The sequence below is a fragment of the Scheffersomyces xylosifermentans genome, assembly GCF_036884685.1.
Source record: "Scheffersomyces xylosifermentans strain CBS 12540 chromosome Unknown RJT20scaffold_1, whole genome shotgun sequence".
NCBI lineage: Eukaryota > Fungi > Ascomycota > Pichiomycetes > Serinales > Debaryomycetaceae > Scheffersomyces > Scheffersomyces xylosifermentans.
Genome location: NW_027042939.1, coordinates 2,372,973 through 2,388,673, shown reverse-complemented (window position 1 = coordinate 2,388,673; position 15,701 = coordinate 2,372,973). Strand labels below are relative to the sequence as shown.

At 39.5% G+C, this 15,701-nt stretch overlaps 6 protein-coding genes across 6 annotated transcripts; 4 read left to right on the top strand and 2 right to left on the bottom strand. All coding sequences in view use genetic code 12, as the record gives it.

Annotated features, from left to right (window-relative positions):
- Nucleotides 1-1,859: 1,859 nt before the first annotated feature.
- On the bottom strand, nt 1,860-3,104 carry RJT20DRAFT_15662 (uncharacterized protein). The gene has a single exon (XM_064919134.1). The coding sequence runs from the start codon at nt 2,925-2,927 to the stop codon at nt 2,301-2,303; it is 627 nt and encodes a 208-aa protein (XP_064777436.1). The 5' UTR covers nt 2,928-3,104; the 3' UTR covers nt 1,860-2,300.
- Nucleotides 3,105-4,045: 941 nt separating this feature from the next.
- RJT20DRAFT_90883 (TFIIH/NER complex subunit) lies at nt 4,046-6,022 on the top strand (the record flags this gene model as incomplete). The annotated part of the gene is made up of 2 exons (XM_064921349.1): nt 4,046-4,903; nt 4,976-6,022. 2 exons carry the CDS (start codon nt 4,046-4,048, stop codon nt 6,020-6,022), a joined length of 1,905 nt encoding a protein of 634 aa, XP_064777435.1.
- Nucleotides 6,023-7,498: 1,476 nt separating this feature from the next.
- Nucleotides 7,499-8,168, top strand: ECM1 (Ecm1p; the record flags this gene model as incomplete). The annotated part of the gene is made up of 2 exons (XM_064918147.1): nt 7,499-7,511; nt 7,627-8,168. 2 exons carry the CDS (start codon nt 7,499-7,501, stop codon nt 8,166-8,168), a joined length of 555 nt encoding a protein of 184 aa, XP_064777434.1.
- A 501-nt stretch (nt 8,169-8,669) lies between these two features.
- Nucleotides 8,670-11,061, top strand: RJT20DRAFT_15612 (calnexin). Its single transcript, XM_064919125.1, has one exon. It carries the CDS (start codon nt 9,025-9,027, stop codon nt 10,807-10,809), a length of 1,785 nt encoding a protein of 594 aa, XP_064777433.1. The 5' UTR covers nt 8,670-9,024; the 3' UTR covers nt 10,810-11,061.
- RJT20DRAFT_15613 (uncharacterized protein) lies at nt 11,062-12,718 on the top strand. The gene has a single exon (XM_064919126.1). The coding sequence runs from the start codon at nt 11,314-11,316 to the stop codon at nt 12,457-12,459; it is 1,146 nt and encodes a 381-aa protein (XP_064777432.1). The 5' UTR covers nt 11,062-11,313; the 3' UTR covers nt 12,460-12,718.
- On the bottom strand, nt 12,548-14,754 carry JEN2 (Jen2p). Its single transcript, XM_064919129.1, has one exon. It carries the CDS (start codon nt 14,565-14,567, stop codon nt 12,978-12,980), a length of 1,590 nt encoding a protein of 529 aa, XP_064777431.1. The 5' UTR covers nt 14,568-14,754; the 3' UTR covers nt 12,548-12,977.
- Nucleotides 14,755-15,701: the final 947 nt, after the last annotated feature.

The following is a 15,701-nucleotide window of genomic DNA, read 5'->3' as shown; positions in this document are numbered from 1 at the left end:
GGAGCTTTTGGCCGTGTTACAGGAACTGAATCAAGTTCGAATTCCCTATCGTTTTGGTAGGTTTTCTGTGTGTCCAACAGCGATGGTTGTACTTCAACGAATGTCAGACGGCGGCTAAAATGCGATGCCTACAAACGAGGGCGGGTTCTTCTGGGGTGCAAACAAAGGGCAAATTTCTTCGTCGATTGTGAAAACGAAACGCTGTGCTGTGCTCTACAAGCCACTTGTCGATTGCAACCTTCTTTTCAACTCAACAATTCCTCTTTGCTAAATTGTACCAAACCTCTATAAGACACAAAGGATATAAATGGATTTTGGGCTTTTGAACGACTTCCGTTTTGGGACACGACGAACAGGCAGAGGGAAAAAAAAAAAGCAATTCTAGAGTGATGGGGATCGAACAGAGAAAAGTGAGAGGAAGTGAGAGGTAGGAGAGTGGGAGAGTGTATATGTACAGTATTATTAGAGTTGGATTGTATGGTATTGTATGGGATTGTCTGGGTTGTATGTAATATGTGTAGTATGTGTAGTATATGTATTATATGTATTATAAGTATTCTATTATTACATGTATTATATGTACTATATGTAAAATCGTGTATAGTGAAACGGGTGTGAATGGGCGTAATAATTTATTATATTCGGGAGAAATACAGAGAACCAGAAATGGGTGGCTGGGTGGGCAAAGGCCACCGGATGTAGGTGTTTTTCATGTTTTTGTATGTTGGTGTGAAGCGATGCGAGAGAAAAAAAACTCTAACTGGAACTGGAACACACGGGTGCACAGATATGGGGACTGCTGGAAATAGAAATTGGCGTTGTAATGGTCTGGTAGGGGTTAGTGGCTAATTGTGTTCACACCGATAGTGGGGAGGAGGGCTCAAGACTATGAAAACCCATACACAACCCAATTTCACCACTCCTAAGTGCTGGGAAACGACGCTGCGATTGTGAATCGATATCTGAAATTGGCGCTAAATAAGACGATCTCCTGTCGTTAATTAGCAATGTAGCAATTTGCTATGGCGCATCAACTTGGGCGGCGCAGGCATGAGCTAAATGAACTGCCTTATCACTGAGATTTTCTGGAACAACCGGTCCAACAGGAATGATCAAGCTTGCAGCATGAGATTGGGTGCATCGATAGCTCGTCAGGTGCCTGTCCCTTCCATGATAATAGGTTTAATAATAGGTTTTAACGCACAATGTACTGAATTAGCATGGGCTTTAAAATCGCCAGGATTGTGTTCCCAGGAAACCTGTAAAAACTGTCTCGTGTGCTGGTGAGTATTTCCGGTTTGATGATTTCGAAAACTGCAAATAACTATGACCGTTTTGGGACATCTGTTGCTTTCTTTGGGAAACTGTAAGATTGGGCAGCGTGTTGAAAAATTGGCTTTACTCTTTGGTTTTTGCATCTGGAAGTCAAATAGGGGGATCCACCAAAGAAGTTACCAGCAAGTACGATGCTGCAAGACTAGGTTGGCGTTTCTTGGTTTTCGTGACAGCACATGGAAGTTAACGCTCAAGCGACACCCAAGCACTTCCAAGGGATAACGAAACAATGGGCAAAACGCTAAAAGCCTGAACCCCCTCTGGCATATGCACTCAACACATACTTCAGTTTATTAATAGAACTGGCGTTGCTTGGGATCCCACGCTGGCATGGCCAGGTGGGCTTGCCGAGGCCATATTTTCTCGATTTAGTTTCAATCAAACTGGATCAGGAATTTGGTTACCTTGAAGCGAAGTGACACACATGGAGTCGACGGGGAGCCGCCTTGGAAGGCGCATTTGCAGTATGGATGTTTTTTTGGAGCTATACTGCAAGGCTATTATTGTTTAGCCTATAATAGTAATGGAGATATCGAGTTTATTTAACCTGGGGAATTGCACACAGAGAGTGGCTAGTCACAGGAGTGTTTATGTCTCCATATTTCGTGTCTATTGTAGTGACGTAGCCAGCCGTAAATGCTAGCACAGTGTTAAACCAAAATAGATAATTTCAACTCCTGTAATTGTCTTTGTGGTTGTGTTCGTGGAGTTCGTGTCCTTGTGAGCGCCTGGTTAAGCCATGGCTCCTGTTATGGTACATAATCCCATTATACATTCCTTGGTGTGTGTGTTTAGAGTAGACTGAAAAATATCTGTTTGTCTACCAGTAAATAATGCCAGACTTTAATTCTGCAAATCTCTATCATACATGTTTTTATTATTGGTATATACAAGAACTGACATAAAGTAAGGCATTATGGCCTCTTTTATCCAAATTTCCTTTGTTAACTATGACCCCCTTCCTACTAGATATCGAAATCAATAGCAGAGTCTTTGGTCAAATCGTAATCTACGACCTTGCCCTCTCCATCCTTTACTTCCAATAAAAAGTGGTGGATATCGAATGGATGCAACTTTGATTCTCTAGTGGCCTTCAATTTCAACACACCATCTCCCTTGTCACCTTTGATATTGAACAGGATATCGATATCACCTTTAACGGTGTTCAAAGTACCACTGATCCAAGGCCATGAGCTCTTGAAATCGATTCCATCTCCCAAGTTCTCTTTGGCGATGTCCGATCTACGTAAAAAGTACAAGGTTGAAGTGGTGATTGGTGACATGGTCTTCTCGTAGTTGAAGATGATGGCACAAGCCACTGTCACACCAATAGCGTATACCACGAAGTATCTTTTGTTTTGTTTCTCTCTGACAAATGGATCTGGTAATTCTCTATCAATGCTTACTGGCGGTCTGATTTTTGGTGCCTTTACATCATCATCGCCAGTTTTCACTCTCGTGCTCTGACCACTTTGAACATTGGCATTAAAGGCTCTTGCCGAGGACTGTAAGAGTCTGACAGAGCAGATTCTTGTAGAATTCGATACCAAGGGCGATCCGACTCTACTGAGGAGTCCTACAGAACGTAACATTACTAATATATATATCAATTAGGCACAGACGATGCTAATCAATGCCTTCCAATGATCCATTTTACACTACAATGTTACTATGAATGAAACTTTTCATAGTGAGCAAATGCTGGTGGGTCATGTGACGTACTGTGTATGGGATAATGGTACAAGAGTCCGTTGTTGTTTTGGTAGTAGACATATTAAGTATATAAGCTATTATCGTATTGGTTTGTTGTCTGAGTTGGAAGAAGCTGGTTAGTGGGTGTGCTTAATAGTGCGGCAGCTGAAAGTTTTATATAAGTTTGTGAACTTCCTCAAAATGTTAAGCATATTTCTGTGATATTATAAGTTTAGAACAAAGACGACAATAGATTTATTGCAACGGGAGGAGCAGACTAAGACATATAAAACTCGGAGGAACTTTGATTTGAAAGAAATTTATATATATATTTGGAATAATAATGCCACTGAAACTCATTGCTACTTTCATCAAGAAAACGAATACTTTTAATGACGAATAAATTTGGATCCTTTAATTCAAACCTTGCTTAAATTTCGCAGCCGCTCATTCAATGGAATTGGAGCCTGCTGCTAGACAAAAGAAGACGCCCAATACAAACCTATAGAAGTCATATTAAAATACAAAAAAAGTATCTCCTATAACCTATACATATATATATATATAACCAAATCAAGACCCCAACCCTATCCATCTACTTTTATCGGGCTTCATTTTTACAATTACCTCCTCTGTTACCTCCTCTATTATTTTTTAATAATTCATTTAATGCCCAACTCCTAACAATCACTACACTATATCTCCCACCTGCACAAAACACCCACTATCACAAAGCGTCAAACGACATTTCTGGCACTGCAAAATTGATCTTCTGGTTATTTATCACCGCTTTCCTTTACTCTTCAGTCACGTTCTCCGCCAAATAGACATCAATATCACCATGGAGACTGTCTCAGGAGCATGTGTGGTCGATAAGGTCGCCGGAATGGTCCATATTCGGGAGGAATTAACGCCGCTGATGCTAGAATGGAAGGCTATAGAAGAGCAGCTGAAGTCACTATCGATCCCGTTAAGTACAATCACTAGACTTCAAGAATCCAAAGCAGGGTCGCCAAAAATGAGATTAAAGCTCTTTTACAAACCACCAGATGGAGAGGAGAAGTCTGTTCTCTTCAATTTCACAAATAGGCCAACAATGAATAATATTAAAGACGCTCTTCAGACTATTGTAGCTAGACTGAGAACCGTTATTAAAGATAGTCCGGCGCCTGCTGCTGCTTCCGATACAAAAGAAGATACAGAAACTCCCGGTGCTTCTTCTACTGGGTCGACTCCAGCTCCGTCATCTACGCCGTCTGCTCCAACTCAATCTGCAGCAAATCCCCTATCCTTCAATACCCCAGAGTCCTTATCAGACGCCAGCTTGCTAAAAAATTTACAATTGCAGCAGAAATACTTATTGGAAGACCGTAACCTCCGTAATATCTTTACCCAATCAGTTATGAACTTCAAGTTGCTGCCTCTGATTTTCTGGTCTACTCGTTTGAATCAATTGCGAACTTATGCATTGACCATCTCGCAACATCGTGGCCCATATAATGTATTGTCTACAATTAAGCCTGTGGCGACATCTGATAACCAGGTCAATGTCAATGTGACTAGAGATACTATTAACGAGATATTCGACACATACCCCATCATTAAGAAAGCATTTTCGGAGCTTGTTCCCGCCAAGTTTCTGGAGGGTGAGTTTTGGTCTCGTTTTTTCAACTCAAAGCTCTTTAGACGGTTGAGAGGAGACAAGATCAATAACAGTAATAATAGAGGAGACGTCATCTTGGATAAATATTTGTACATAGACCAATCCTTTGTGGAATTTGAGGAAAAGGAAAAGGAAAAGGAAAAAGAGAAAGAGCAGGAGCAAGAAGCCAAGAAACGGAAGGTAGACTCAGAAAAGAATGTTGAAGAGCAGACGGTAGAAGTCAAACCAGTTGCTACAACAACAATCCAAGAACCAGAGCAACCACCTGTTCGGAAGCCCAAGGAGGACATTAGAGTTAGTAAGTTCATGGACTTATTTGGTAACGAAGTAGATAATTCACAGAAGCTAGGAAATAGGCCTGATTTCACCATGAGATTTGATGACGACTCGGCATCTCGAAAAGTTAATATAGGTCAGGAGAATGAGATGATAATCTTGATGAAGAATATGAATAAATTGTCATCAAAAATGGTTGATATGAGTAACTCAGCACTGTCCACCCAGCAGCTGTTAGCATCGCATAAGAAAGCTAACGGCGAATCTTCTATTAGCGTCACAGATGCTCCAGACGCCTTATCAATAGATGAGATTAGTGAATACCAACAGGAATTGAACTTGCATGATCTTAATGAGATTGAAGAGACACTGTTTGTCCAGTTGTCTATTAATACAAACTTAGAGAATAAGTCTGCCAAAAATAGTCAGGGAGCAGGTGATGAAATACAGTTCACACCGGAAGATCTTGCATCTTATCTCATTGCAAACAAGTTCCAACCACATAGTAAGGGAATAAATTTTACAGACACTTACAGGGCCAAGGAGGCGGAGATTAAAAAATCAAGCGATCTAATTACAGCATTGATCAAGCAAAACTTCCGTACATTCAAACTTATCTCTAAGGATTCTTCCTCGCATTCTTCAAATTCTGTACCCCCTCAGAACTTGGTACCCGAATCCATTGTTCAGGAGATTATTACATATAATATAACAATCGTTGAATTCCTATCGCATTTCTGGAAGTTGTTTCTCAACGGTAATAATCCAAATCAACTAAAGAAATTATTTACTTCTCTTAAGAACTGCCGAAATGATCTTAATGCACTTAAGGAAAGAGCTACCAAGATATTCGAAGGATTGGAATTGGTGAAGACAAACGAGAAACTAAAAGATAAACTTCTTAGGAGTTTCCAGAGCTGCCTCGATCCGTTGGAGATTAGTCTTGATAAAGCATGTAATGAGTATATAGATGCTGTGAGGGCAGCTCAACAAGCACAGGCGGCTGAAAATAGGAATGGCGAATTGAATGAGAATGGCAAGAGACCATTGAAATGAAGGAAATTTTGGTGATTCTGACGTTCATAATACAGCATGTAATTATTATATAATTATAAACACAATCTACAACATGTAATGCAAGACTCTAGGGCCACGACCCGGTCTGAAAATGACTAGTCTATGTTACCATATAAATACAATATAAAAGCAAGCAGGTCGGGAATATACTCATTACAATTCGCAGGAAAGCAATAGCCAGTTATAGCTATCTATCCCTTTCAAAAAGGGATTTTTAACATCATTATTACATATCAATTGTCCGTCTAGGACCTGGTGGGCCAACTGAGCCAATTTAATAGCTACAAGTGGCTTTTGTGTACGCTCTATGAACAAATAGAGCTTAGAGCCCATTAGATCATCCGTGATCAAATCGCATATCCGGGCCATCAAGTCTGCAACTTTTATACATTTCTGACATTTTCGTCCTGAAGAGCAATTTTGACATTCTAGGCTGCTTATAACTTTGTCATCAAGAAACAAATAAATTTGAGTTTCTGTTACAAGGCCATAGAGGTAACACGATTCGTTTACCGAAAGCGTCAAGTACTTGTGGGGTATGCTGGAGAATTCTTCAGCAAATTTTGTAAGTGCACTTGTAGCTACAACACTTGCTATAGCAATTGCGGAGTCAAAGACACCACTTTAGTCCCGGAGCGGTCCCATGAGAGCAATTTTCCTTCGAATTAAATGCCGCTGGGGTCATAGAACTCGATGAATGATAGTTGATGGAACCAACAGAGTGATGCAAAACGCTCTGTTGATTCATTTTATTTGACATTTGATTTTTATTTTGAATGTTCATATTCGCGGGAGTTATTAATATAATTTAGAAAGCTTTTTAAGATAATTTGTACAACTGAAAGTACCACTAAAACTTGAAACCAATGAATTCTCCACAGTCTCTTATCGTCCGTCGTTGGCCCCAAAAATCATTCGGAATTCTTTCGAAAAGAATGGGAGTGTTAGATGCAGGAGCCATGTATTTCCATGTCGTCAGGTGTCAGTTGGGTGATTGCTTATGTAAGAGGAGAGCTGATGTAAGAGGAGAGAGACTTGTGTGAAGAGGAGATAGTGAGATGTAAAAAGGTGCTTTTTTGTCACTTGAATGTATATATTAGTGGTAGTTGAGTTATGGAGGGACAGTACTCAAATCATAAATAGATATATATATATATATATATATATACATTTCATCTAAATTTCTGTATCATTCCACAAGAAGCTGAATGTCTTGTCCTATGAATGAATATAAAATAGTGATTGTGTCGTCATGCTGCAATTGCGTAACACAGTAAGTTAACGATGTCGTTTGCAGCACACTTCAAAAATGTCGTAATTGCGCATGTACCCCAAAAAAAGAATTGGCCAATGTACAGGAATTGAATTTTTCACAGTGATGAGAGAAGAGCTTTGTTAACAATGATTGGTATAGTGCTTCTAGGAAAGAAATAGGATAAAGGTATATAAGACAAGATGGCTAAAAAGGGTATGTGAGTTTTTAGAGTGAAATATTGCAGTCGAAGAACTTAGAAGTTTGGAAAAGAGCTTTTGAAGAAGATATTTGTGTGTTGGAATAGGAAACTAACAGGAAATCAAATTAGTATCAAAACGTAGTAGAGCAGCAAGAAGAGGACTCATAGACGATGAGGGTGAGGCAAGAGACCTCAGTAACCTCCCTAAGTCCGAGTCGGATGACGTTAAGAAGTCTATTATAAGAACAACTATAAAAAATGAGAACCTTTTGCAAAAGAAAATGGAGAACCTGAAGGTGAAAAAGACTATGAATAAGAAGAAGACCAATTCCTTAAAGCATAAACTCGAAAGATCTGATAAGTTGAGTGGAGTTTTATCCACTAAGATCGAGCAAAGTATAGCTAGAGCCAAATATGTTCAAAGTTCCAGAAAGGCTGGTTGGGATCTTATCAACAAAACCATCACCATCAAGAATAACATGGTAGAAGAAAACAACAGTACACCAACCACAACGGAAAAGACTGAGGAGGAGATGGAGCAAGATGCTGAGGATGAGTATGTCAAGAACTTCTTTGATGGTGAAAAAGAAGAAAGCAAAGATGAAGAGGACAAGCCAGTCCGTCCAAACAGTGCTAATGCCTTTGCTTTATTGGAAGAAACTGAAGCTTGATTCTAAGGTGACGTTCTGATAATCAAGGTAGCTTGGAAATCCTATTTCTGTTGCTGCATTATTTTGTACATTAGAAAATACTTTATAGAGTAGAATGAATTTTGCATAGTTGAAGAAATCATAGCTCGCATAGTGCTAGTGATGTAGGGAAGAATTATGAATACGTAGATCTTTATTTGCGATAGCCCTGGAGAATTCGAAGAATGGACCGCATCGGATGATCTGACAATTCGTAACTGGCAGATCCCGGGCCCATCGTATGAAATGCCAGCTCACGGAGTCAATATCTCCTCAAGACACACTATCTTCTATTTTAAACCAATTTCTCAATCCAACATTACCCTTGGAATTTATGGAGTCTCCTGTTGGATAAGATTTGTTGGTACTTTTGTTGGAAATACGATCGCAAATATGTCTGCAAAAAAACTTCTGGAACGACAGTAGATAAAGACCATAAGACCACAACACAGAGTACAACCATTAATACACCGTTTGTTCCTCGGAACAATTTTCAAACCTATATAAATACCATTCAGAGACTACTCTAACACAATATCAAATAGTACCTTCCCTAACTACAAACTGCCAGCTGTACAACTCATACCATCTTCGTGTCCTACTCTCTTCGTCTCTCACCAGAAATTCCGTGTCTGTCTGCTGCACACGCAGTCGGAAAAAGTGTCGCAACAAACGATTTTTCAGACTTTTATTTAAAGAAGCCTTCTAATTCAATTTACATTGAAAGGTGTTCTTTCTAATAATTGTGTTCTTCTACATTGTCTGGTAGTATTCACGGTAGACCTTCATTTTGGTTCCAGAATTGGTTTTGCAATTCTTGAATTCGTAGATAATTGCTATGATTATTTTTTCTTACTTAGTGCTCTTATCCATCGTCGCTAAAGCCACGTCTACTTCGGAGTTCGTTCCGTTTGACAAGTCGAGGTTGGCTCCATCGTCGTATTTTGAACAGTTTGACTATAAGGATCTTGCCAATTCACCTTGGAAGCCATCTCAAGCAAGGAAATTCGACGAGGAAAGAAACGAAGTGGTTTACTTTAACGGAAAGTGGGCCATAGAATCGTCAACTAAGAACGTTGGATATATCAATGATAAGGGTCTTGTTTTAAAGAGTAAGGCCAAACACCATGCTATTTCGGCCAAATTACCACAACCTTTCAACAACACGGATAACGACTTAGTTCTTCAGTATGAAATCAAATTACAAAACGGATTAGAATGTGGGGGTACATACATAAAGTTGTTGGACTTGCAAGATGACTACAGTGACTTCAGCTCAGCTACCCCATATCAAGTGATGTTTGGCCCAGACAAGTGTGGATCCAATAACAAGATCCACTTTATAATTCGTAGAGAAAACCCTTTCAACACTTCTCATGTTGAAGAAAAGCATCTTGGAGCTGCTCCAATGTCAAAAACCGGTGATTTGTCTACCTTATACACCTTGATTTTGAAGAAAAACCAGGATTTCGAGATCAGAGTCAACGGAGAAGTAGCTAAAGCCGGAAATTTGATCAAAAGTCCACATTTGATGAAGCCAGCTTTGAATCCTCCCAAGGAAATAGAAGATCCTAACGATACCATGCCAAGTGATTGGGATATGCGTGTTTACATTCGTGATCCAAATGTCCAGAGGCCAGATGATTATGATATCAAACATGGGTTCCCGACCATTCTTGATCCCAATGCAGTCAAACCAGACGATTGGGACGAATCGGAACCACTTTTCATTCCTGATCCTGCTGCTAAAAAACCAGAACAGTGGAACGATGAAGAGGACGGTGAGTGGTTGGCACCAGAGATCTACAACCCAAGATGCAAGGAGTTATCAGGTTGTGGGGAATGGGCTCCTCCTATGATTGCAAATCCACAATATGTTGGTCCATGGATTCACCCTAAAATTAAAAACCCAAATTACAAAGGAGAATGGAAGCCACGGATGATTCCTAATCCCGAATACTACGACGATAACAAGCCCTCTAATTTGAACCAGCTAGTTGGAGGACTCGGATTTGAGCTTTGGAGCATGAATAATGACATATTATTTGACAACATCTATTTAGGACATTCAGTGAAAGAGGCAGAAATGATTGGAAATGAGACTTTCAAGGTTAAGTTCGATTTGGAATATGCCAATAAACAAGCTACAAAGGAAAAGATAAAGAACGAGCCAGTCGCCCCTCCTGCCCACTTCGATGATTTGCTCTTTGGAGAGAATGTATCAACAATCCTGCTGTTTGTCCTTTTTGTCAAATTGTTTGCGTTAAAACAATATTTGGACATCAAGGATACCTATTTTGAATTTTTGCGTGATCCAATTCATGTAATTACCAATAGACCATTCAAATTTGTCTTGTATTGTGCTCTTTTTGTTTTTGCCTTTACTATTGTTTGTGGTGTTGGTAGCGTGTTGTTATTTTTGATTAGCAGTGGTGGAGGAGCTAGTCATACTTATGAAGTCGAGGAGAAGGTAACAAAGCCTAGTGAACAAGCAATCCAATCAAGAATCGAAACCTTAAGCGATGATGAGTATGAGGATGAAGAAGTCATTGTCAATGTGTCAGATGCTCACCTGTCTGGTATTAATGGTTCTGCTGGTTCTCCTGTTAAGAGAAAGGTTTAAACCTTAGTTTCTGTGTAGATAGTGAATAAATCAGAAAATTGTATCCAGATATGTAACAATTAGTGATCCGCTTCTTCTGTGATAGGCTATGGAAGAGAGAACGGAAAACGAATAAAGCAAAATACTCGAATAGCACGAAAACTAACACTATCACCCACTATCTCTCACTTTTTGCATCTTCTTTTAAGGGGTAGCCGAAATTGATCCGTTGCATGATGTAATCGGATAATTATGAGACATGTCACATGACCTTTACCCCACGCCTTCTCAAGTCTTCTCGAGTCACCCAACATCGGATAATTAAGGGGGTAGTTAGTTTAGTAGCCCTTAGTGATCTATGTTGGATTGGACATCTCGAACAGATTATTGTACATTGCCAACACTGAATTTGACAGATATTTGAGGAGAGAAGTCGAGAGAAGTCAAACAGTTACTTCGTGGAGGAATTAGTGTAGTGCAGTATTTCGATAATTAGATTGAAATAGATACTGACTCAGAGCCACGATGAAGATGTCGGACGAAAATACACCTTTATTGACAGATGAGTCTGAAACGTTTAAGCCAAGCAAAAGAAAGAGCCATTCGTCTTCAAGAAAATTCAAGTTCATCATCTTACCAACCTTACTTCTTATTATTTTGATATACTCTGTTTCAAAATACGTCTCGCATAATCAGCAGGTAGCCAGAGATGAAGCTAGAACTCAATGGTTATTGCACACGCCGTTGAAATTACGTCTTTACACTAACAATATCCGTTTCGACAATATCAATTACCCCGATAAGTATGAAAAACCTTGGACATTGCGCAAAAAGCAAGTCATCAACTCCATTGATTTCAACACTGCTTTGGGTCACGCAAACATCGTGTGCCTTCAAGAAGTCTTGGATCACCAATTGCATGACATTCTTGATGGTTTGAACAAGAACAACAAAGATGAATGGACATACTATGGTGTGGGCAGAACTGATGGACTTAAAAAGGGAGAATATGCACCCGTATTGTACAAAAAGTCCGATTGGCTTTTACTTGACAACCAAACCTTCTGGCTTAGTGAAACTCCCGAGAGACCTAGTAAGGGATGGGATGCCGCTCTTGAGAGAATTGTCACTATGGTAACTTTACAATCTCATATCAACCCGTTGATTAAAATCAATGTATTTAATACTCATTTTGATCACAGAGGTAGACTTGCTAGGAAGAGATCAGCTCAATTGATTGTTGACAGAATGGAGAACTACAATGGCTACCCATCATTTCTCTGTGGAGATTTCAACACTGAACCTAGCGACCAGCCATACCATGTATTGACTAAAGCTGGATTTAAGGACAGTCGGTTGTTGATTGACAAGGATTATTCTTATGGAGACGAGACCACGTTCACGGGATTTGACAAAGACAATGAACCAGAATCTTCAATCATTGATTATATATGGTCTCCCTACTTCTCTCGGAGCAATTTCAACGATAGCTCTATCCCTGAAGAAGACAAAATTCAGACTTACAATTATTACAATTTAGATCATCACTTATACTACGATATCGGAATCAAGCAGTTTGGAATTTTGCACAATTTTTTCAAAGGCTTCCACTTTTCTGATCATAGACCTGTTGCTGCCAGCTATGAAATTCGCAGGACGAGATTGTTCTGAAAAGTTAAGATAGTACAGCTTTTTCATTTATTATTCAAGCTAGGGGTCAGATTCATATTAAACCCCAATTAAGTTCACACTACGCTTCAAACAAATTAGTAAAAAGAGCAAAATGTTGTAAGTTTGAATTATTTCTTGTGATTACTATGATCTAATTCGAGCTGTAAGTTTGAATTAAAATTGAAACCACAGTATGCTGTTGTCTTGCAACGCTATTCAAAAGCTAACCTTTATTTTATCTAAATATTTCAAAAGCAATAATATTTCATAATATTTTTTTCCAGTTATACCTTGCATATGCAGAGTGTATATATAAACAAATCCTAAATTTAGTTACTCAATTAGTACAATTGCACTTTTATTACACTATTTGCTATCACACATATTGAATAGGAAATATTGCAAAATATACATATTGAAGTCATTATCGACAAATAAATACTCATACCAAAATAGATACGTATAGAAGAATTGAACTAAGCAAACATTTGGTTAAAATGGTGGACTTGAATTGAAAATTAGACGGAGTCAGCAACCCTGGATCCCTTTTCGGTGTGGATAAGCTCTGGCTTAAGAATATCAATAGAGTCTTCACTGGACTTCTTTCTCTCAAACTCTTCGTCGTCATCGTGGAATGAATATTCATCAAGAACATCATCCCTTTCGATACCCAAGTCAGCACCTCTATTTTCTGGACCAAGAAGAATAATGATAATTTGGTATGCACAGACGCAACCCATGAAAATAGCCATAGTCTTACCATAATCATAGACACCAGGACCGGCACCCTTAATTGGGAAACGCTCTCCAATTGTGGCCTCAATAGTGGAAGATGCAGAAGAACACAAGTTACCTAACTGATACGAAACACCAGTAACGAAGGATCTAAATTGAGGTGGAGATAATTCGGATAAGTGGATTGGAACCACACCCCAAGCACCTTGGACACCGAATTGAAGACCGAAAGCTGAACCAGCATTTGGAATGAAAGCCCATGGATAAATAAGTGCTCCAGCAATAATAGTAGCACCTAAAATGGCAAGTCTACGACCAATAAAAGTTGACAAGTGAGCGACTACAACACCACCGAGACATGCTCCTAAGTTAGCAGCAACATTGGCAACAGTGGATCTGTTATGGTCGAATCCATATTGAGCAGTTAACATGGTTGGATATAAATCCTGAGATCCGTGAGATGAGAAGTTGAAACCAGCCATCATCAAGACACAGTAAATAATGATCAACCAGTATTGCTTAAGAGCCTTACGACCTTGTGATTTGAATTCGGCAACTTTAGATTTCCTAGAAGCGGCGCTCTCTTCAAATCTCTTCTTTTGTCTCAAGAAGGAGTCTGTTTCAGGACAGAAAAATCTCCATGTCATAAAAATAGCACCAACACCAGCACTGAAGAAAAAGACGTTTCTCCAAGAAGTTGTGTCCGCAATCGCTCTTTGGAAAACAACTGCTAATAAATAACCAAAGGCATAACCTTCCTGGAAAATACCAGATAAAATTCCTCTTGTCTTACGAGGAGTATCACTCAAAGCTTCAGCTGCACAAATTCCGAACAAACCACCCATGGCAATACCAAAAAGGGCTCTGACGGCTAAAAATTGCTTGTAGGTCTGAACAAATCCAGTACCGATTTGAATCACACTTAAGAGCCCCAAGTTAATGATATATGGCCATTTCCTACCACGAGTGTCACCGATGAGACCGAAGATAACGGCACCAACAGTTCTCAACATCAACACTAAGGTAATACCCCAAGAAATTTCTTTGACACTACAATCCAAGGACTTGGCGATATTGGTTACGTTTAATGAGACTGTAAAGAAGTCAAAAGCATCCCAGGTCCACGCCCAGAAACCAAGGAAAAAAAAGTTCCATTGCCTCCAAGTAAGTTCCTTTAAGCAAGAAAATGGATTGTAGATGTCACTCCAGGTGTAGTTATCCAACTCCTCCTTTGGTACGAACAACTTTGGAATTCTACTTCCAAAATAACCAGAGATGGAAGGCCATGAGAAGTTAGGAGGTTTGATGATGTGAGCATTATGGTCACGGATCTCCTCTGAGTGAATGGTGTGAATGGATTTTTGTTCCGACATGGCGTTTACTGGTACTCCTAGGGTAAGCAGCTTATTGTAAATCAATGCAAGACTAATAAGAATAAAAGTAAATCGAAAGCAACAACTGGAGAAATCTAGTCCTATTTATAAATTGTGATTGAAAAAGACGAACAAAGCAATAATGCAAATTAACAACTGGACAACTTTACACAACCATGAGTAACTATGCAATAATGTGACTCCGAGGTTGATGTGGAGATGGAAATTTATTTGAGTTGTAGCTGGTGTACATATACGTAAAAGGTACAACGCTTATCTGTGACAAGCAAAAAATAGTGCGACATAAGCGGACCGCGTCATTTTACAATATTTTCCAAGTCTGTCAGCCATATGGATGCACACAGTCCCTGCCAATGTGCCCGTGCGTTTCCGGTGGGGTAGAAATTCCTTCCCCGAGTGCTACGCTCCCTAGCCTTACCAGCATAAATGAGTCCGTTATGCTGTACCGGAGCACCTCTTTTTTAGTGTACACTCGCTCATGCATTGTTGTATCCAATTCTCCGCAAGCAAGTGTTGAAAGAAGTCAACAGGAGGCCCATCATTGTAGTGTGCCTCATTGCATAAAATTATTATTTTTTGACATTCGGAGTAAGAAAATGGGTTTTTTTTTGATATGCGGGGTCAGTAGTTTCCCAGAAAATATCCTTCAGCAGAGTGGATGGACTCCATTGTATTAGCAGAATTCAGAATTCAGAATGTTTGCTATTCTTGAAATCCAAAGACCTCCAAAATGGTCCCACAAGAATACGAGATATGTATGGAGCACTTTTACAGATCTATAAGAATCTGTGAATAACCAGGGTCCCTACCCAAAGACCGAAATAGTCCAAGATCCAAACTCTAGTATCCATACTGATGGCAGAAACATGAAAATTATTCGGGCGGACAAGTATCCCCCAACATTTCCTGCAAATGCTCCCCGGAGAGACCTAATATTTTCAAAGCATTTGATGCACTTCTCATGGTAGGTATGCTTCTTTATTGCACCAGATTTTGGTATTTTACAATTAACATCCAAGCTGGGGTTCCGTTTCGGTGCATTAAACGTACTATAGAGTCTATGACTGTTCTAAGTTAGCAAATCACATTCCCTTTTTGGTGACGTCTCACTTT